The sequence below is a fragment of the Vitis vinifera genome, chromosome 19 (assembly GCF_030704535.1).
Source record: "Vitis vinifera cultivar Pinot Noir 40024 chromosome 19, ASM3070453v1".
NCBI lineage: Eukaryota > Viridiplantae > Streptophyta > Magnoliopsida > Vitales > Vitaceae > Vitis > Vitis vinifera.
Window position 1 is genome coordinate 8,528,611 of NC_081823.1, and position 19,171 is coordinate 8,547,781.

A 19,171-nucleotide genomic window follows, 5' to 3' on the forward strand; every position below is an offset into this window, starting at 1 on the left:
TCCTCGTCTGACTTAAGTTTCGGAGGGGCGTGTCCGGACCACCCGTCCGAACATCTTTTTGTGTAGGAAAGAAGTTTGTCTAACTCCAGTGAAGTTGGACAGACTCGTCAAGAAGCACGAACAAGGGAAGAAGTCCACCTAACTCTAGTGAAGTTGGACAAACCTAACTCCAATTGGCTTGACACCAATAGAAAGGTTTTTAACGACGTAAAACTAATAATAAAATTATTTAAAAAATATTATACTCTTTTCCTTTACTAGAGCTTTTCCTAATGGATTTTTTCTTTTTTTAGTAAGATTTTAATGGAGCAAATTCTTATGATCATCCAAATTGGAAGAAATTTATTAGGATATAATAACTTGTGGACTATCCATTTCTAGTATAGATGGTTATCTCAAATGCGTGTTAGATTACAAGAATTTGTGGACAATCATCCAATTTCTGGTATAGGTAGTTATCTCAAATGCTATAATAAATATCTTCCTAACTTTCTATGAAAGGCAAACCTATTAATGGAATGAAAAGAATATTCTTAGCATTGTAATTTGTTTTTCTTTTAATTTCTTATTCTTTTTCTTTTATTTTACAACAATTTCTTAATTCTTGCTTTGTTTTTTTCCCCCTTAAAAATAGGGTTGCAAATCATAATCGATGAATAAACTCAAAATTTTCAAAGCTTGCCTATTCACACACTCAAAATTTTTGATAAATATTTTTAATTGGAGATATTTGCTAAAAATGCTCACCCTCCTTTTTTAACTAATATTATAGTATTATACAAGAGAACCTGTTTTCAATTATTATTATTATTAGAACCTTTATCATTTGTAAAATTAACTAAGCCAGAGTCATAAAAAAAAAAGAAGGTAAAAGTAATATTTAAATAAAAGTAGAAATTCTAAGACCAAATGGTGAATTTCTAAAATTAATAATAAGAAATGATTCACATCTAAAACTTATATCCCACAAGAACCCATTAGGGATTAAATCCAGCCTATTTCTTTACAAATATTCCACAACAAAAGAAAATTCTATGGTATAGGGGATGAGTATGCTAAATTATATAAAAATTAGAATTTAAATACAAATAAATAGCTCCAAGGTTTAAAAAGAAGAAGAAGGGATTGGGATTGGGGTTGGGGGAAGGAGCGGCATGAGTACAAAAAATCAAATCCATGCACATTAATAGTGAGCTCCCAATCTTTTCCCAGAAACTACTTTTCATTACACCATTTCAGTAAAGAGTTTTGACATCAGGTGAGAAATTTACAAGCTGTTACAGCAATTTTACAAAATTTTCCATAGATGTAGCTGTTTGTGATCTTCCTTGGCTTCCACTCAAAATAATGATAATTATATATTAATGAAAATAATCATTTAAATTAAAATATCCAAAATTTTTGGACTGGGTACTAACCAGCACCTAGCTTTGTGGAGTGGATCCTTCATGTGACACCCATAGGAGAATGATTGCCCTGGTCAAGTGTTGGAGCTAATCTTCACCATACCCTCCATCATCATCTCCATCTCCATCTCCATCCCCATACTCATTTTCATCTGCTGCTTGTCCTTGCTCAGCATCGCCCAGATTGCTATAGATGGGTGCATTATTATCCACAGCCATACCACCCTCTGCATCCTCTGGCATTGATTGGTCCTTTGCCACCATAGACTTCAAGTTCTCATCACTGAAAAATGCTGTATAGGGCTTGGAGACCTGCAATAACAACTAGTTAATGAAGGTTTAAGGAATTTATCTTGCAGCAAGTCTTTTAACTTCAGGACAAAAATGGAAAATTTGATAAATAATTCTGAAAAGTCATGGACTTGTGGGGTAAGAAAATCCATGTTCTGGTTGAAAGGAAAAAAGAAAGCATGTGTTTTTCATTTGGATCATTCAGAAGAATTTGGCTACTTCTATTTTTGAAAATTCCTCTTCCTGCCTGACAAGAGAGTAGCCTCCCTTATTTCATCTAGTGATTTATGACCACCCTTCACCAACGATTTCCAGATTCATGGAGAAAGCCATAAGCAGAGGCATGTGTCTCTCAGAAGCCTAGAGACTATTCCAAAATAACTTCAAAATCTGAGGTCAGAATAGATAATAAATCAAAATATATGTGGAAAATATGACAAGGAAAACTAAGACTAGCCACTTAAAAGATTGGGAGAATTTGTTAGTGCAGTGAAGGTAATGAAACTCTCAAATTAATAGGTAAAAGAGAGTACACCTTCAAAAGACAATTTCGCTTCTCCGCACTTTCCAATAGGTTATTCCAATGCTCATCTTTTTTCAATGTTGATGCAGACCCCACAACCTACAGAACAAGCAAAGTTTAGCTTTTGTGTAAGGGAGTACAGTTTGTAAATTTATTAAGACACTCTGCAGAAAAGAAGAAAAAATAAATAAATAAACCCTTCAAATGACATCATACCAGGACAGAAGCCCTTGCTCTTGTAATCCCGACATTCATTCGGCGAAAATCAGCCACAAACCCAATGCCTTTATCTTTGCTGGCCCTAACACATGAAAAGATTGCAACATCTTTCTCACGTCCCTACAAGGAAAGATGAAGTTTTATCTTTTACCTTATAAGATCTAATACATGTTATAGCAAAATGGAAAAACATTAAATGAACAAATGACGCCCTTTGATGGTGTTCTAAAAGATTTGCTCAGCTCAAATCTGATGAGTTCATTTAGATTATCATTCTAGATAGAGAAGTGAAAGAACATTCAACTACAAGCTAAATTGGGTTAGGCAGTTGATATCAGTCTCCCACAGAAAGACGATATATCACAATTTGATAGTCCCAATCTGCCAAAACCATTCACGTTATGCATTCTTTCACATCACTGCACCACATTTCTCCAGGATGATATTGATTATGAAATGTGATTAGCATGTGAGAAATTCAACTGGGAATTAATTCAAGCAATATCAGCAATATCACAACTAGCTTTTCCATGTACCAAAAGCTAAATTCGAAGACATGATAGATGAGAAATTAGATGCATGAACTGGATTTTAACAAGAGAAACATGGAGGCCATTTTACCTGGAAACCATCAACAGTATTAATGTCCACTACTTTATCTGACTCCACCCCAAATGTGTCCTGAAAACGCTCGCGGAAGAGCTTGACTTGGTGTCTATACGGGGATATAATTGCAAGTCTAGAACTTGACTTCAGCTCTGGATATCTAGTCACCAATTTATGATACATGAGGAGGACAAACTCAACCTCATCAACATTTACCCAAGAGCCACTACCTGAGGGCTGGGACTCTTTCCCCTCATGTATATCAAAAAAGCAAAATGGCCCAAAGCAGCGATAGTCATGCCATAACCTCACTGTCTGATCTTTAACATCTGGCCCATCTTCAAGTGCCTCATCATAGAATTCCTTTGAAGGAAAGCTTCTTATCTGTTTAAATTAGAAAATTTGGAATATTAATTACACAAATGTACTAATAATAAACAATAACATAAGCTGAACTTTGATGCATTGGCTATGGCACGGCCCTGACTATAGGCCCAGATTCAAGTATAATCAAAGGGGTTGGAACTGTAAATGAATGAATGCTGAAACTAAATGCATGGAAAGGACAAAGAAGAAGAAAAGGTATTCCCTATAAGTTCGATGCTTGAATATATAACTGGTTGTTCACATCCTTGGTTATCATCAATATTCTGAATATTAGTAGTGGTCATTGCTAATATTCTGACATCAGACACAAAATTCCATCTTTTGCAAACTTGGCTAAAAGTTCAGGCCTAACCTCTGGATGCATGCGGTATTGTGTTTTCAGCATTTGTACTGGATAGCCGGCCCTCTGGAATCTCTTGAACAAGCTCATGCCATAACTACAGTACAAGAATCCAACAACATTAAATTGCAATGAAAATATGAATATGCTACAGAACAATGAAAAGGTGTCACTAGCACAAAAATCGAGTGCTTTACCCAAATTTCTCAGCAATAGGAGAAATTACAGTGGCTGGCAATTGAACTGGATCGCCAACCTGGGTATAGGGGGAAAAAACAATGACACTACTTCAGGAAGGATTTAAACATTTCTAGTAAAATTAGGAAAAGCAGTTATTGATCATATTAAAAAGAATTAACAGATTAAGGAACAAGGACAAATGTGTGTGCATGTATTTAACCAAATCAATCTAGCAAGAGTTTCAAACACAATTATACACTTGTACAAACACAAATCACACTTTACACAATTTAGGAGATCTTCCAAACATGCATTAAAAATTGTGCTAATAAGGTCGGTCCCTGAAAGGAAAAAAAAAATTCTTTCTACCACATCAAAGAAGATATTTTCCTTTTCTTGTCAATTTGCTTGCTCTCCTTTAATCAAACAAATTGTTGCTCTATTTTCCTCCCTAAGACATGCCTATATACATAAGATTCAAGTTACAACTCAAACCAAATTTAAATTCCCTTTAATCACATTCTTTCTAGATCTCTATATCTGTGTCATAGAAATCTTATGCCTTTGTTACTCAGAAAGGAAATAATACAAATCGTAGAACAGATTCAAATCGGTAAAATCAAGAGACAGAATCTACCAACCTATTAAAAACATCTTAATAGACCAAAAGAATACCATCCTATGTCCAAAGTTCTCAAACTAGGCAATCTAATTCAAAAACCCCAGCATCAAAATGCATGCCTCTGTTCTATCTTAAAACCACTTCGACGATTATTTTTTGCAAGCAACTTATACTTAGAATACAACTAAAACCAAATTTAAATTCCTTCAATCACACTATTTCTAGATCTTTATATCTGCATGTCATAAAAATCTTACTCTGTTGTTACTCTAACAAATCATAGAGCAGATTCAAATCTGTAAAATCAGGGGATAGTCTATCTGCCAACCTATTCCAAACAACTTAACCATAACTCAAATTTCATCATCAAAAGAATACTAAATCAGTATCTAAGCTCAAAGTGCTCAAACTATGCAATCAAATCCAAAAACCCCAAAATCAAAATGCATGTCTCTGATATATCTCAAAACCAATTGGACAGTAATTCAGAATTCAGTCATCAAAAGAACATCAAGTATAATTTAATTTCAATAGTTATGGAAAAAGCTACAAAAATGTTTCCCAAAACATAATGTAAAATCAAGGAGGTTAAGGGCTTTTAGGAACATTTTCGAAAAAATTTCTCAAATAACAATTTCAAAAATAATTCCTAAAAACAGTTCTCAGATACAATATAAAAGTTTCCAAAGTATTCTCCATGTTTTCAATTATTGCTCAAAACATTATACAAAAAAAAAAAAAAAAACTGAAAACACCTAAAATTTATTCCAGAAAATAACCTGTTTCAAAACAAATTCTCAAAAAACTGTTTTTTATTAAAAGTTTGTCAAACGTGTTTCTGAGTTAGAAAACTGTTTTCAAAGTCAGAAAATTGTTTTCAAGAATAGTTTCCAAATAGGTCATATGCCTCTAACACCATGTGAATATGAGAAAGTCCAGCTCTTCATTCCTCAATTATAAAAAAATATCATCATTTAATAATGCCTTTATTCAAGCTTAGAAGTCTATTAAGATCTCCTGAAGATAATAAAGTTATTTGGCTCATCTTATCTTAATTTTTAAAACACATAAGTCAGTATAGCACCTAGGTGTTTTTGAATTATGCAACCATAAGCCATCCAAATGTTTAGTTGAAATAAAGCCTTTATCCTTGCAATTTTAACTCCTATTTACTCCATCTGTCCACTCAAACATAAAAATGCAACTATATATTTAACACCAAAATTAATATTTTACTCCTCCATACAAGTCTTCTCTCATTAAAAGATAATAAAGATATACAAGCTCCAAGCCATGAAATTACAATGTCTACCAATATCAAAGAAAATGTTATTTGATGATAATATTTTTATTTTTTTTTATAGGATCTTAACCTAATCCTTTACAAAAGGCATGGGTTGGAATTTTTCTCAAAGTTATTGTTTTTATCTTTTATCTTAATGTCCTTATCTCACTTAACATAGGATTGTGCAAAAACAAATTGCCTACAAAAAAAGACTGTTATCCAAACAAAATCACAAAACAATTTTCATTATCTGCTCTCAAGGTTCAAGTTGTTCTGAACTACCATTATGGCAACTTATTTCTTTTGTGATAAAAAACACATTAATTCCAATCAAAATACCCATGTCAGCGTGATACAACACAAGTGTAAATGTGAGATCTATGTTGGATACACTTATATTGCTTTATATCCTTCTTTAATTTTTTTAATTATACTTAAATTGCATCAAATACATCTACTTCGCTCCTTTTCTTTTCCTTAATTTTTTAAATTATATCATATAATATTATAAGATAAATTATAATTAAAAATAAATTTTGAATTAATTTTTAACTCCTATAAAGTGTTTTATCTCTTTCCTAATTTTTTAAAATTATAATAGGTGAAATTCAAAAATGGATATAATAATTAATATCATGTAAAATTTAAAGACAAATACAATAAGTAATAATGTAAAAAAAATCTAAAGATAAATATCAAAAAATCTTAAATATCTAGTGATAAAGTATAATAATTAATATATATAAAAACAAGACAAAATTTTAATATGATAAGAAATTAAATATGATCAAAGATTGTTATAAAAAAATTACTATAGATTTTTGAAGTTTTAAACTAATCAAAATTACTAATAATGTGATATAATATTTTCTTTCAGATTTTTCTCCACATCCTATTAAAATAAAAGACCTATAGCAAGTAGGTTCTTCATGTCCCATTAGTGGTAACATCTGTTGAATATAATGTATTTATAGTGTACAATCTTTCTTTCCTTTCTTAATATAGGTCACATATATGGTAGTTAGTTAAACCTATCCTTGTATATATATTTCTCTATTGTAAAAAGTTAACAAGATGAATGAGAATTAAGGTTTTCTCTCTCTCTCTTTCAACATGGTATCAGAGCCAAGGGAGAAAACCTTATTCTTTCTGGTTTACCCGTGTAATTAATTCTGGGAATCCGTCCAGTGACCGTGTTTCATTCCGGTCACTTTTTCCATCTCCCAAAGTTTTCCGGTCAGTCATATCACGGTCAGAAAACCTCATCACTGTCAACATTTTTCCGGCGACTTTTTTTCTGGCGATATTTTCCGACACCGACCACATCATCAAGAGCGCAAAGAGGAGATCTGCAACTTTTCTCAAAGCACCGGAGCCAAAAACCCACCCACGAGCCATTTTTCTCCGGCAGCCTGAATCCCACGCGCCGGGGCGTGAGGGCGCATGGCCCACTTTCCGGTGCCGAGCTTCTTCCAGTAGGCTTGTCCGGCACCATCTTGCACTTCTAAGCCTCTGTAAGTCCTCTTCGAACCCTGCTTCTCCATTTTTTTGGCATTTCAAGCCTCTGTGGGTCTTCTTTCAACCTCCGACGGCCTCCGACAGCAGCTCTCTTCCTTGGCCGAGACCTGTGTGTGCCTTGGAAAGGCCTCTTCTTCATTTCCAGTCACTTTTCTCCTTTGTTTGGGTCCCGACATACCAGGTTCTTTTGCCACAGCTGTGATCCGACCTCCCTTTAGGGCTCTCTTCGATCCAAACGTGATTCAATCTCAGGTGAAGTGGATATGGCGACTAAAAATCCTATTTTTACATCCGTCATCTCTGGATCTCCTACTATCACATCGGAAAAATTGATTGGTAGTGAGAATTCTCTCATGGTCAGCGTCCGTGGAACTCTGGTTTATGGGACAAGGTTATGAGGATCATCTTGTTACACCTGAGGATGCTATACCTGATGTTGACAAAGTGCAATGGAAGAAAATCGATGCATAATTATGCAGCGTATTATGGCAATCTGTTGATCCCAAAATTTTACATCATCTTCGTGCCTACAAAACCTGCTTTAAATATTAGACTCAGGCTAAAGGATTATACACGAATGATATTCAACGATTTTATAAGGTGGTTTCTGATATTGTTCATGTGAGACAGCAGGACATGGATCTGTCTACTTATATTGGTCAGCTTGCGTCTCTTAAGGAGGAGTTCTTAACTTTGATGCCCTTCACTAATGGTGCTGAAGGTCAACAAATACAGACTGACAAGTTCTTTATGGTGTTAACCCTCATTGGCCTCCGTCCAGATATTGAGTATGTCCGAGATCAGATTCTTGCTAGTCCATTAGTACCATCATTGGATGATGTGTTCGCTCGTCTCTTACGCCTTTCCTCTACTCAGACCTTGTCGACTGATGGTCCTTTAGATTCATCTGTGTTAGCCTCTCAGACTAACTCTCGAGGAGGACGTAGTGGCAATCGGGGTCGAGGACAATGTACTCAGTGCACCTATTGTAATAAGTTTGGTCACACTCGAGATCGTTACTATCAGTTACATGGACGGCCTCCTCGCACTGCCCAGATTGCTCAGTCATCTGATCATCTGCTATCTCAACCTGACTCCGCTGCGAGCTCCACATCTCAAAGTATCACCCTTACTGGTAGTGATTATGATGTCTATCTCTGATATTAGGCAGCCACATCAACTTCTGTTGCCTAGACCGGTAATGTCTCTATCTGCTTTACTCAATCTCCTTCTCTTGGCTCGTGGATTCTAGATTTTGGAGCATCTGATCATATCTCTGGTAATAAACACCTTTTCTCCTCTATTACTACTACCTCTGCCTTACATACTGTTACTTTAGCTAATGGTTCCCAAACTATGGCTAAAGGTATTGGTTTGGCTCATCCTCTCCTTTCCCTACCTCTCCATTTTGTCCTTTATGCCCCTGAGTGTCCTTTAAATCTTATTTCCATCAGCAAAATAACTCGCACTCTTAACTGTTCTATCACTTTTTCTGATAAATTTGTCATCTTGCAAAACCGGAGTACGGGGAAGACGATTGGCATAGAGCGTGAGTCTCAAGGCCTCTATCACCTCACATCACCTTCATCTCCTACAACTTGCATTTCCACTAATGTTCCTCTTCTTATTCACAGTCGTTTGGGTCATCCTAGTCTCTCCAAGTTCCAGAAGATGGTCCCTCGTTTTTCCACTTTGTCGTCGCTTGCGTGTGAGTCATCTCAACTTGGGAAACATACTCGTGTCTCGTTCCCAAAACGTTTGAATAATCGGGCAAAGTCTCCTTTTGAACTTGTTCACACTGATGTTTGGGGTCCGTGTCGGACCGCGTCTACTTTAGGATTTCAGTATCTTGTCACTTTCATTGATGACTATTCAAGATGTACTTGGTTATTTTTAATGAAAAATCGAGCTGAGTTATTCTCTATTTTCCAGAAATTTTATGCTGAAACCCAAATACAATTCAATATTTCTATTCGAGTGCTACGTAGTGACAATGCTCGGGAATATTTTTCTACACCCTTTACTTCTTTTATGTCCCAACATGGGATCCTCCTTCAGTCATCTTGTGCTTATACTCTTCAACAAAATGGGGTTGCTGAACGTAAAAATCGACATCTTGTTGAGACAGCTCGTACCCTCCTTCTCCATAGTCATGTTCCTTTTCGTTTTTGGGGGGACGTTGTTCTTACAGCCTGTTACTCGATTAATTGTATGACCTTATCTATATTACATGACCAAATCCCTCATTCCCTCCTTTTTCCTACCCAACCTCTTTATTTCCTTCCTCCTCGTGTCTTTGGTTGTATTTGTTTTGTTCATACTCTCACACATGGACAGGACAAGCTCTCCACCAAGGCTATGAAATGCATCTTCTTGGGATACTCTCAACTTCAGAAGGGCTATCGTTGTTATTCCCCTGACACTCATCGTTATTTTCTCTCCGCTGATGTCACCTTCTTTGAGGATTCTTCATTCTTCTCATCCTCGAATCTCTTCCCATTTCTGAAGTATTGTCACTTCCCTATATATCCCCCCCTTCAAATGCGCTCTCTCGTCCTCTTCAGGTTTATCGTCGTCGACATCATGTTGTTGCTCCTCCTCTCTCTTCCGCTGAGGTATCTGATGACTCACCTCCTGTCCCACCGATTTCTCCTACCCCGGCCTTGTCATCTATTGACCATTTGCCTATTGCTCTTTGAAAAGGTAATCGATCTACTCGTAATCCTCATCCTATTTATAATTTTTTGAGCTACCATCGATTATCTTCATCCTATTCTGCCTTTGTCTCTACTTTATCCTCTGTTTCTCTTCCTAAGAGCACTAGTGAGGCACTTTCTCATCCTGAGTGGCGACAGGCAATGGTTGACGAAATGGTTGCTCTGCACTCCAATGGCACATGGGATCTTGTTTCTTTACCTCCTAGTAAATCTACAGTTGGATGTCGTTGGGTCTACACTATTAAAGTCGGTCCTGATGGTCAGATTGATCACCTTAAGGTCCGCTTGGTTGCTAAAGGTTATACTCAGATTTATGGTTGTGACTATGGTGACACCTTATCTCCTGTTGCCAAGATTGCTTCTGTTCACTTATTTCTCTTCATGGCAGCTATGTGTCATTGGCCTTTTTATCAATTGAATATTAAGAATGTTTTCCTTCATGGTGAACTTCTCGAGGAAGTGTATATGGAGCAACTATCTGGTTTTGTTGCTCAGGGGGAGTCTGGTTTAGTGTGCAAGTTACGCCGCTCTCTATATGGCTTGAAACAGTCTCCTCTGACATGGTTTGGGCGTTTTAGTTCAGTTGTTCAAGAGTTTGGAATGCTTCGGAGTGAAGTAGATCATTCAGTTTTCTATCATCATAACTCTTCGAACCAGTGCATCTATTTGGTAGTTTATGTGGATGACATTGTCATTACAGGCAATGATCAAGAGGGTATCCAAAGACTAAAGCAACCCCTTTTCAACCACTTTCAAACCAAAGACTTGGGAAACTCAAGTACTTTCTGGGACTTGAAATAGCTCAATCCAGTTCAGGTGTGGTTATGTCACAAAGGAAGCATGCCTGAGACATCTTGGAAGAAACAGGTATGTTAGAATGCAAACCTGTTGACACTCCTATGGATCCAAATGTCAAACTTGTACCAGGACAGGGGGAGCCTCTAAGAGATCTTGGGAGATATCAACGACTTGTAGGCAAACTGAACTACCTCACCATCACTCGGCCAGACATCTATTTTCCTGTGAGTGTGGTTAGTCAATTTCTACAGTCACCATGTGACAACCATTGGGATGTTGTGATCCGCATTCTTCGATATATTAAAGGAACACCAGGTCAAGGTATGTTGTATGAAGACAGGGGTCATACCCAAATTGTTGGTTACACAGATGCAAACTGGGCTGGTTCACCCTCAGATAGGCGTTCCACCTCAGGGTATTGTGTTTTTATTGGCGGTAACTTAATATCCTGGAAGAGTAAGAAACAAGATGTAGTGGTCAGATCAAGCGTCGACGCTGAGTATCGAGCTATGGCTTTGGCAACATGTGAACTCATATGATTGAAGGAACTCATATGATTGAGGCAACTCCTTCAGGAATTGAGATCTGGAAAAGATGAACAGATAAAGTTAGTCTATGACAATCAAACCGCATTACATATTGCATCCAATCCAGTCTTTCATGAAAGGACCAAGCATATTGAAGTTGACTGTCACTTCATTAGAGAGAAGATCGCATCAGGATGTGTTGCTACAAGTTTTGTTAATTCAAATGATCAACTAGTAGACATCTTCACTAAATCTCTTAGAGGTCCAAGGATTAAATACATTTGTAACAAGCTTGGTGCATATGACATGTATGCTCTAGCTTGAGGGGGAGTGTTGAATATAATGTATTTATAATGTACAATCTTTCTTTCCTTTCTTAATATAGGTCATATAAATGGTAGTTAGTTAAACCTAGCCTTGTATATATATTTCTCTATTGTAAGAAGTTAACAAGATGAATGAGAATTAAGGTTTTCTCTCTCTCTCTTTCAACAACATCAAAATAAAATACACTCAGCATCTTATTAAAATCAAAAAGACATAATGAATATATTTTTTAATTACAATTAACCAAGCAATATTATAGATAACTTATACTTATCTTACTATATTCATGTTTACCGTTAATTTATTTTTTATTAATGTCATCTTAGTACTTGCACTCATAGTTGAATCCTCGCGGCCTAAGATTTAAGAATGCAAGGGATCCAACACCTAAACACCTACACCCGACACTCGTACTTGAACCCATGTAATGTCGTATTTCTTATCAAGTGTTTATATTTGCATCTACCAAATATCTCTACACATCCACCTGAATTAAGAATTTTTTTAAGACAAAAATGACCCTTAATAAAATAACTAAAGTACCCATAAAGTTAGCATTGTTTAGCACTATACTTCCAAACATCCCTAAGGGTGTCCACCACTATATTTTTGAACATCCTTAAGGGCACCCAAGACTATACTTTGGGACATACTTTCAACATTCCATCTTGCAAGTTTGGACACCACAAAATCATTTCTTTTTTCTTTTTCATTTCTCCCCCACTTTTTCAAAATTTTTCATTTCTAAATTATTCCCAAGTGTTGTGGTTTTTAACCTTTGAATTTAGTTCACCTAATCACTCTATACACCCACCTTATTCCTTGGGGTTTGTTTGTTGTTAGAAAAAAATTGAGCGAAAAAGGAAGAAGGTAGGTGTGGAAGAGAATAATGAGAAGTGTATTTTAGGTATATTGAAAATTTTTAGGTGGATGTGTCAATAGGATTAATGTTTTAAAGTGGATGTATAAAATAAGGTGGATGTGTAGAGTGATTAGGTGGATGTGAGAGTGATTAGGTGAACTAATTTCAAAGGTACTATCTTTCCCTAGACACATAGTGCAGTTTCTCAAAAATCATCCATCCACTTCAGTTCCTAAGGCTCTAATCCCGTAAGAATTGGTAGCAAGCTGCCACACTCAAAATTTGAATCCATGATCCAATCCAGTTCTACTCATAACCCGTAAACACATAGTGCAGTTTCTCGAAAATCATCCATCCACTTCAGTTCCTAAGGCTCCCATAAGAAATGGTAGCAAGCTGCCACACTCAAAATTTGAATCCATGAGCCAATCCAATTCTATTCATAACCCTGACATAAAACCAAAATTAGAAGTCCGAGGCCAACTGGGACTCTTCAAAACAATACTCAAACTAAGGATTTTCAATGAAACAACTACATGATACAAATCAAGTCAATAGTCTTCCCAATCACCCTTAAACAACAAGTCTTATCCAATAAGGGTTTCCAAGAAATTTGATCCGTTTAGGATTGTTATGAGAAATACCTATTTTGCATGGTTTTGGGTGCAAGGGTCAAGTACTCGTATGTCTCTATGTGCCTAATCCTTCGTCTCCAAATTTAGGATACCAAGACTTGGCTAAAATGGGTAAGGGCATTCGAATCTAACATAATAAGAGGTCTCAAATACTTTTTTGTCAGCAAATAAGCTTTGGAAAAAAGATTTTGCCTTGGGATTTGTTGTTGAGGGGAAAAAAATGAGAGAAAAAGGAAGAAGGTAGGTGTGGAACAAAAAAATGAGAAGGGTATTTTAGGTACATTGAAAATTTTTAGGTGGAGGTGTCAATAGGATTAATGTTTTAAAGTGGATGAATAAATAAGGTGGATGCGTAGAGTGATTAGGTGAACTAAATTCAAAGGTACTATCATTCCCTAAACACATAGTGCAGTTTCTTGAAAATCATCCATCCACATAAGCATTGATAGCAAGCTGCCACACTCAAAATCTGAATCCATGAGCCAATCCTGTTCTACTCATAACGCTGACATAAAACCAAAATTAGAAGTCTGACGCCAAAAGGGACCCTTCAAAACAATACTCAAACTAAGGATTTTCAATGAAACAACTACATAATACAAATCAACTCAAAAGTCATCCCAATTACCCTTAAACAACAAGTCTTATCCAACAAGGGTTTCTAAGAAATTGATCCGTTCAGGATTTTTATGAAAAATACCTATCAAGTGCAAGGGTTGAGTACCGGTACGTCTCTATGTGCCTAATCCTTCATCTCCAAATTTAGGATACCAGGACTTGGCTACAATGGGTAAGGGCACTTCAATCTAACATAATAAAATAAGAGAAAAAAATCAAATAGAAATCACTCAAGAGTAAAGGTATGTCTGATTGAAATTCCATTTTCTTTTATCTTTTATCCCTGTTGTTTCTCTCTCTCTTCAATATAACTATATGATAAGGAAGAAAGGTTTATTTTTCTTTTTTCTTTTTTCTTTCTTTTTTTTTTATTTTAAGTAAAAGGATATTGTATTAATGAAAAGGTATACACAATGTATACATATACAAAAAACCAATAAGGGCGTTAACACAACCGCACCCTATGGGGAACCTAACCAATCCACAAAATCTATCAAAGAAGAAATGCTATCCCCCATGTACACTCTAACCCAATCCCAAAATAAATACAAAAAATAACTTTTAAATGTTTGATCTAAGCTTTCCCTGTCCTCAAAAGCTCTCCTATTTCTTTCCCTCCAAATGGACCAAAAAATGCAAAGTGGAGCAACTTTCCAAGCCTTTTTCCTTTTTTTGCCAATTGGGACACCATTCCAACTAAGGAGCACCCCCCTCTTAGAAGAATGCATCACCCACGGTACATGAAAAAGAGCATAAACTAGCTGCCATAATGTACTTGCTTTCAAACAATACAAAAGTAAATGATCTCTCAATTCCTCTTCAACCTTGCACATAAAACACCTATTTGGCAACCTCAATCCCCTCTTTTTGAGTTGATCCTATGTCAAAATCTTAGACCAAGTTGCTTTCCAAGCAAAAAAGCTAGCTCTAACAAGGGCCCAAGAGTTCCACACTATACTGTGTGGGAAAGGCTCCACTCTCCTACTTGCCAGAGAGGAGTAAAAGGACTGAACTGAAAACTCACCATTCTTAGTCTCCAACCAAACCATGGCATCAAAAGTACTCGAAATGATGGAGTAATTATGCAACCTCCCGAAGAAGGCATCTACCTCCTCCAACTCCCAATCATTAAATTGTCTAATAAACCTTGGTCCCCAACTGCCCCCATTCCAAACATCTACCACCCAAGCATCCTTGAAGGAAGCTATAGCATAAAGATCTAGGAATGCATCCCTCAAAGACATATCACCACACCATCTATCTTTCCAAAATTTGACCCGATTCCCGGAACCAACCTAAAGGCTTGGTTTATCTTTGAAGACCTCCCAACCATTTCTAATAGTCTTTCATACTCCTACACCATACCTCCCTCTCACCTCCTTTGTGCACCACTCCCCCTCTTGAATCCCGTACTTACCAACAATTACCCATTTCCAAAGAGGGTTCCTTTCCTTCACAAATTTCCAAGACCATTTACCTAAAAGTGCCTTATTGAAAAGAGAAAGGTTTCTAAAACCCAAACCCCCATTTTGTTTCTCCAAACACACAATCGACCAATTAACCGAATGAGGCTTTCTATCCAACTCCCCTCCTCCCCACAAGAAATCTCTCTGAATTATTTCCACTCTAGCCGCCACTCTTCTGGGGAAAACAAATAGGGACATAAAGTAAATAGGTAAACTACATAAAGTACTATTAATCAACGCTTGTCTTCCACCTTTCGACAGATATTGTCTCTTCCACAAAGCAAGCCTTTTTTGGAACCGTTCCTCCACTCCTTCCCAAACCCTACTAGACTTGTAAGGAGCACCCAAGGGTAAGGAAGAAAGTTAAAAAATAAACTAAAAGCAAACAACCATATTTGAAGCAAAATAAGAGTATATTATAAGGCTCTTACACCCACACCTATGTTGTGTCATGTTAACATGAGTATGCTAAGGAGAATTGGAGAGTCCAAGTATCATAGCCTTAGGTTGTAAGGAAACAAGTGGTATGATTTTCATGTGATTCCAAGATGTTCTTTGTTTGGAGTGATTCAAAAATCACCACCCTCCTACAAAAAACAAACTAATTCGTTAATATGAATTTTCAAGTACAAATGAGGGATGAGGAATCCTTCAAAAATCTACAGGCTGATAAGAAGGGGAAATAGAGTGAACTTTTAAAATAGGAAAAAGTCGACTATATCACAAGGCTTATAAAAAGAAAAGGTTCATACCCCTTTTCATGACCTAGATTTAAACAAATAACACTAGAACCACTTATTGTTTGAGTCAAGGGAGATCAGGAACATGTGAGGTCCACATACATGGATTGACATGCGAACCCCATCCATATCTAACTTTGACACTCGCCACTCAGGTCCCACATCAAATATGTATAATTTCTGCTGATAATTTAAAAAAAAAAATTATATCATAACTGCACTGGTAATAATCAGTGTCTCCATAAAGCCATATGATGTGGCTTTAGACTACCATATATTAAAATATTGGATAAAATATTAGTATTATTATTTTTATGAAATACTAAATACCCACTCTCACAAAATGGTGTGCGGCTTTTATGAAATATTGAAAGAAGACCATGAATGATTTCCCCTACATGTAAGCTTCTATATAGAAGAATAGAGTATGTCCTGTGTTAGACAATCCATTTTCCTATAAGCTTAAGCTGACTTAAAATATATATCATGCTGCAACATCCCCCCTCCCGCCCCCCTTTCACGTGTGGCCCCATAACTGCCGTGGGAGGCACAGATCTCAATAGTGGCACATAAGTCACATTTTTGTGATCACACAATATTTTACAATAAATTAATAGAAGACTTGAACTTGAGACATCCAATAAACTAGAAGTTTGATAACATGTTAGATAATCAATTTTCCTAAATGCTTAAGCTGTTAAGGTTTAGGCCCACAATGTATATCATGCTCCAACACCCTGCATTCAGATTCAGTTAATAAATGGTTCCATAATTTTTTGTTTACAGTAGCTTCTCCACATTCAAAGCTTTTACTGAGTGTCGAATAACAATGGTTCATTGTATAACTCTAGTCTCAATTTTCTGATGTCAGTTGATAAGACCCAATATATTACAAGCTAATGAATGTTTTCTCTTTCCACCAATTGAGCAACTTCTTTGGTTGTCAGTCCTACTCCTAATAGAAAAAAAGGAGTGTAACATGATATTAGCATATACTAATAGTCTACTACTCCTTAAAAGATAAAACAGTCATGTAAACATGAAAATGTGGAACTCATACATGTATATACATAAGTATATTACTTTAAAAAGAAGAGAAATAATAGCAATTTCCAAATTTCAACAATTCAGAAAGAGGGGAACTTTATGCAGCCATTTCTTTTCTATAATTCATTATCTGCAACTTGGCATGATTTTTTTTTTTTTTTTTTTGATAGGAAACGACAAAGAGATATATTGATAAAAAGGAAGTACAAGAGAAGGATGAGGAATCCTTCCACCAAAGAAAAACAAAACTATAGGAATCAAATACAAGAAAATGCTAAGTAAAAACAAGCAAACTCTCTAGGTTAGTCCAACCCATTGGAATTACACACCACTAACCAATCAAGTTGTAACACGTTAAGGGGAATCCCCTTAAAAACCTTAGAACAAAAAGCCCAAAGAGAAACAAGAAAATGAATAGAATCCCAAAGGTTCTCTGAATTCCTAGTTTTATCCTAAAAAATCCTTGCATTTCTTTCCCACCACACTACCCAAATTAAAGCGATGCACGCAGCTTACCATAAAACAATCCCTCTCTTAGAAAATCCAAAACCGTTAAAATTGGTAGTCAGCATGTTAGAGATGCTCCTCGGGGGGACCCAATCCGTCTTGGCTAACTGAAATAATTTGTGTCATAACCCCAACGTCAAAGAGCAATGGAGAAAAAGATGATCTATTGATTCTCCATGCTTCATGCACAACTTGCAAATATCAGGACTAAGTGCTTTGTAGGGTCTTCTTGACTGTAGCAAGTCATTAGTATTTAGTTTCTTGTGTGCCACTAATCAGATAAAGGACTTGACTTTGAAAGAGACTTAAGAATTCCAAACAAACTTAGTAGGGAAAACTGGAGGAAAACCAGAAAATTGGGATAAGGCAAGAAAGAAAGATTTGACTGTAAAAAGTCCTGAAGGAGATAAAGATTAGGATCTCTTATTAAGAACCGAAGGTGATAAATGTAGACGATCAAGAGACCGCATGAGGCCTCCTAAATCTTCTATCTCGGAATCAGAAAGATTACAACGAAAGTTAAAGTTCCAAGAGAAGGGGCAAGTAGAGCCGAGAATTGAAGAAATAGGAATATTTTTATCTATGACTACTCTAAATAGCCTTGGATATTGTACTCCCAAAGGTTGGTCCCCCCACCACAAGTCTTCCCAGAACCGAATTCTTTCCCCATCTCCTACCACAAACCGAGTAAACTTGGAAAACTCTTGGGAGACTTGTGCAATAGCCTTCCAACTGCAACTTGGCGTGATGCTTTTGCCCTTTTTATTATCTTTGGACCCTATTGAGACACTGACATCATTTGACAGAAAAAGTTGAGGGAGAATGCATATCACATTATTTTTTGTTTTTGACAGATAAAAAGGTAAATATATTAAAAGGGGCCACCAAAAGAGAAACCCACAGTATACAGAATGTAGCACATTAATATATCAAGGTCAAAAATGAAATATAATTATAAAACAATAGGGATGTTTAAGCAAAAGAAAACCACATATTAAGAAGGTTCATAATATAACTAACGTAAAATGCACACCAGAAATACTTGTTTGCATCCATTTGCCAGCGGAACGAGAGTTGCTGGTTCCACCTGAAATAGCAAAGTTGCATGTAAGATGACATGTGCAGGATAAAGATGGGAACTAGGGACTATCTTTGGGCTTGATTAACAAAGAAAATTGCAGCAATTTAAAAGGCATTCATGCAATTAGCAAGCATTCGAATTCGCCTGAGAAACTGTTCTCTCCAAATGAATTTGGGAGTATCCCCCATACACTCAAAATAACCTTATGCCATACAGCACCACTTTCTATCAGCGATCTCCATAACTAATTCCCTTGCAAAGAAGTTTTTTTGATAGGTAAACAAAACAAATATATAAAAGCATTTGGAAAAGGGCACAAAGTACATACAGAATATACAAATAGCAGTTGAATACAAGTAAAAGGAAAGAGAAAAAAACAAACCAACACCTGATACAAAAAACTTTATCCTAAAGCCTAGAAATACATAGAATCCAAACTTAACAAACACTTGGGTGAGACCAACCTGAA

The 19,171-nt window shown here is 36.2% G+C and overlaps 1 protein-coding gene across 5 annotated transcripts in view; it reads right to left on the reverse strand.

The window, feature by feature from the left end:
* Positions 1–1,190: 1,190 nt before the first annotated feature.
* The window catches only part of LOC100263445 (probable helicase MAGATAMA 3), a 39,685-nt gene continuing 21,704 nt past the window's right edge, over positions 1,191–19,171 (reverse strand). For all 5 annotated transcript variants that reach the window (XM_019217412.2, XM_059735328.1, XM_010646267.3 and 2 more), the window contains 7 exons: positions 18,655–18,708; positions 3,970–4,028; positions 3,785–3,869; positions 3,061–3,429; positions 2,437–2,559; positions 2,233–2,319; positions 1,191–1,718 (listed from right to left, as the gene is read on the reverse strand). In XM_019217412.2, coding sequence (XP_019072957.1) covers positions 1,494–1,718; positions 2,233–2,319; positions 2,437–2,559; positions 3,061–3,429; positions 3,785–3,869; positions 3,970–4,028; positions 18,655–18,708 — 1,002 coding nt within the window. In that variant the 3' untranslated portion in view covers positions 1,191–1,493. The remainder of the gene's footprint in view (positions 1,719–2,232; positions 2,320–2,436; positions 2,560–3,060; positions 3,430–3,784; positions 3,870–3,969; positions 4,029–18,654; positions 18,709–19,171) is intronic.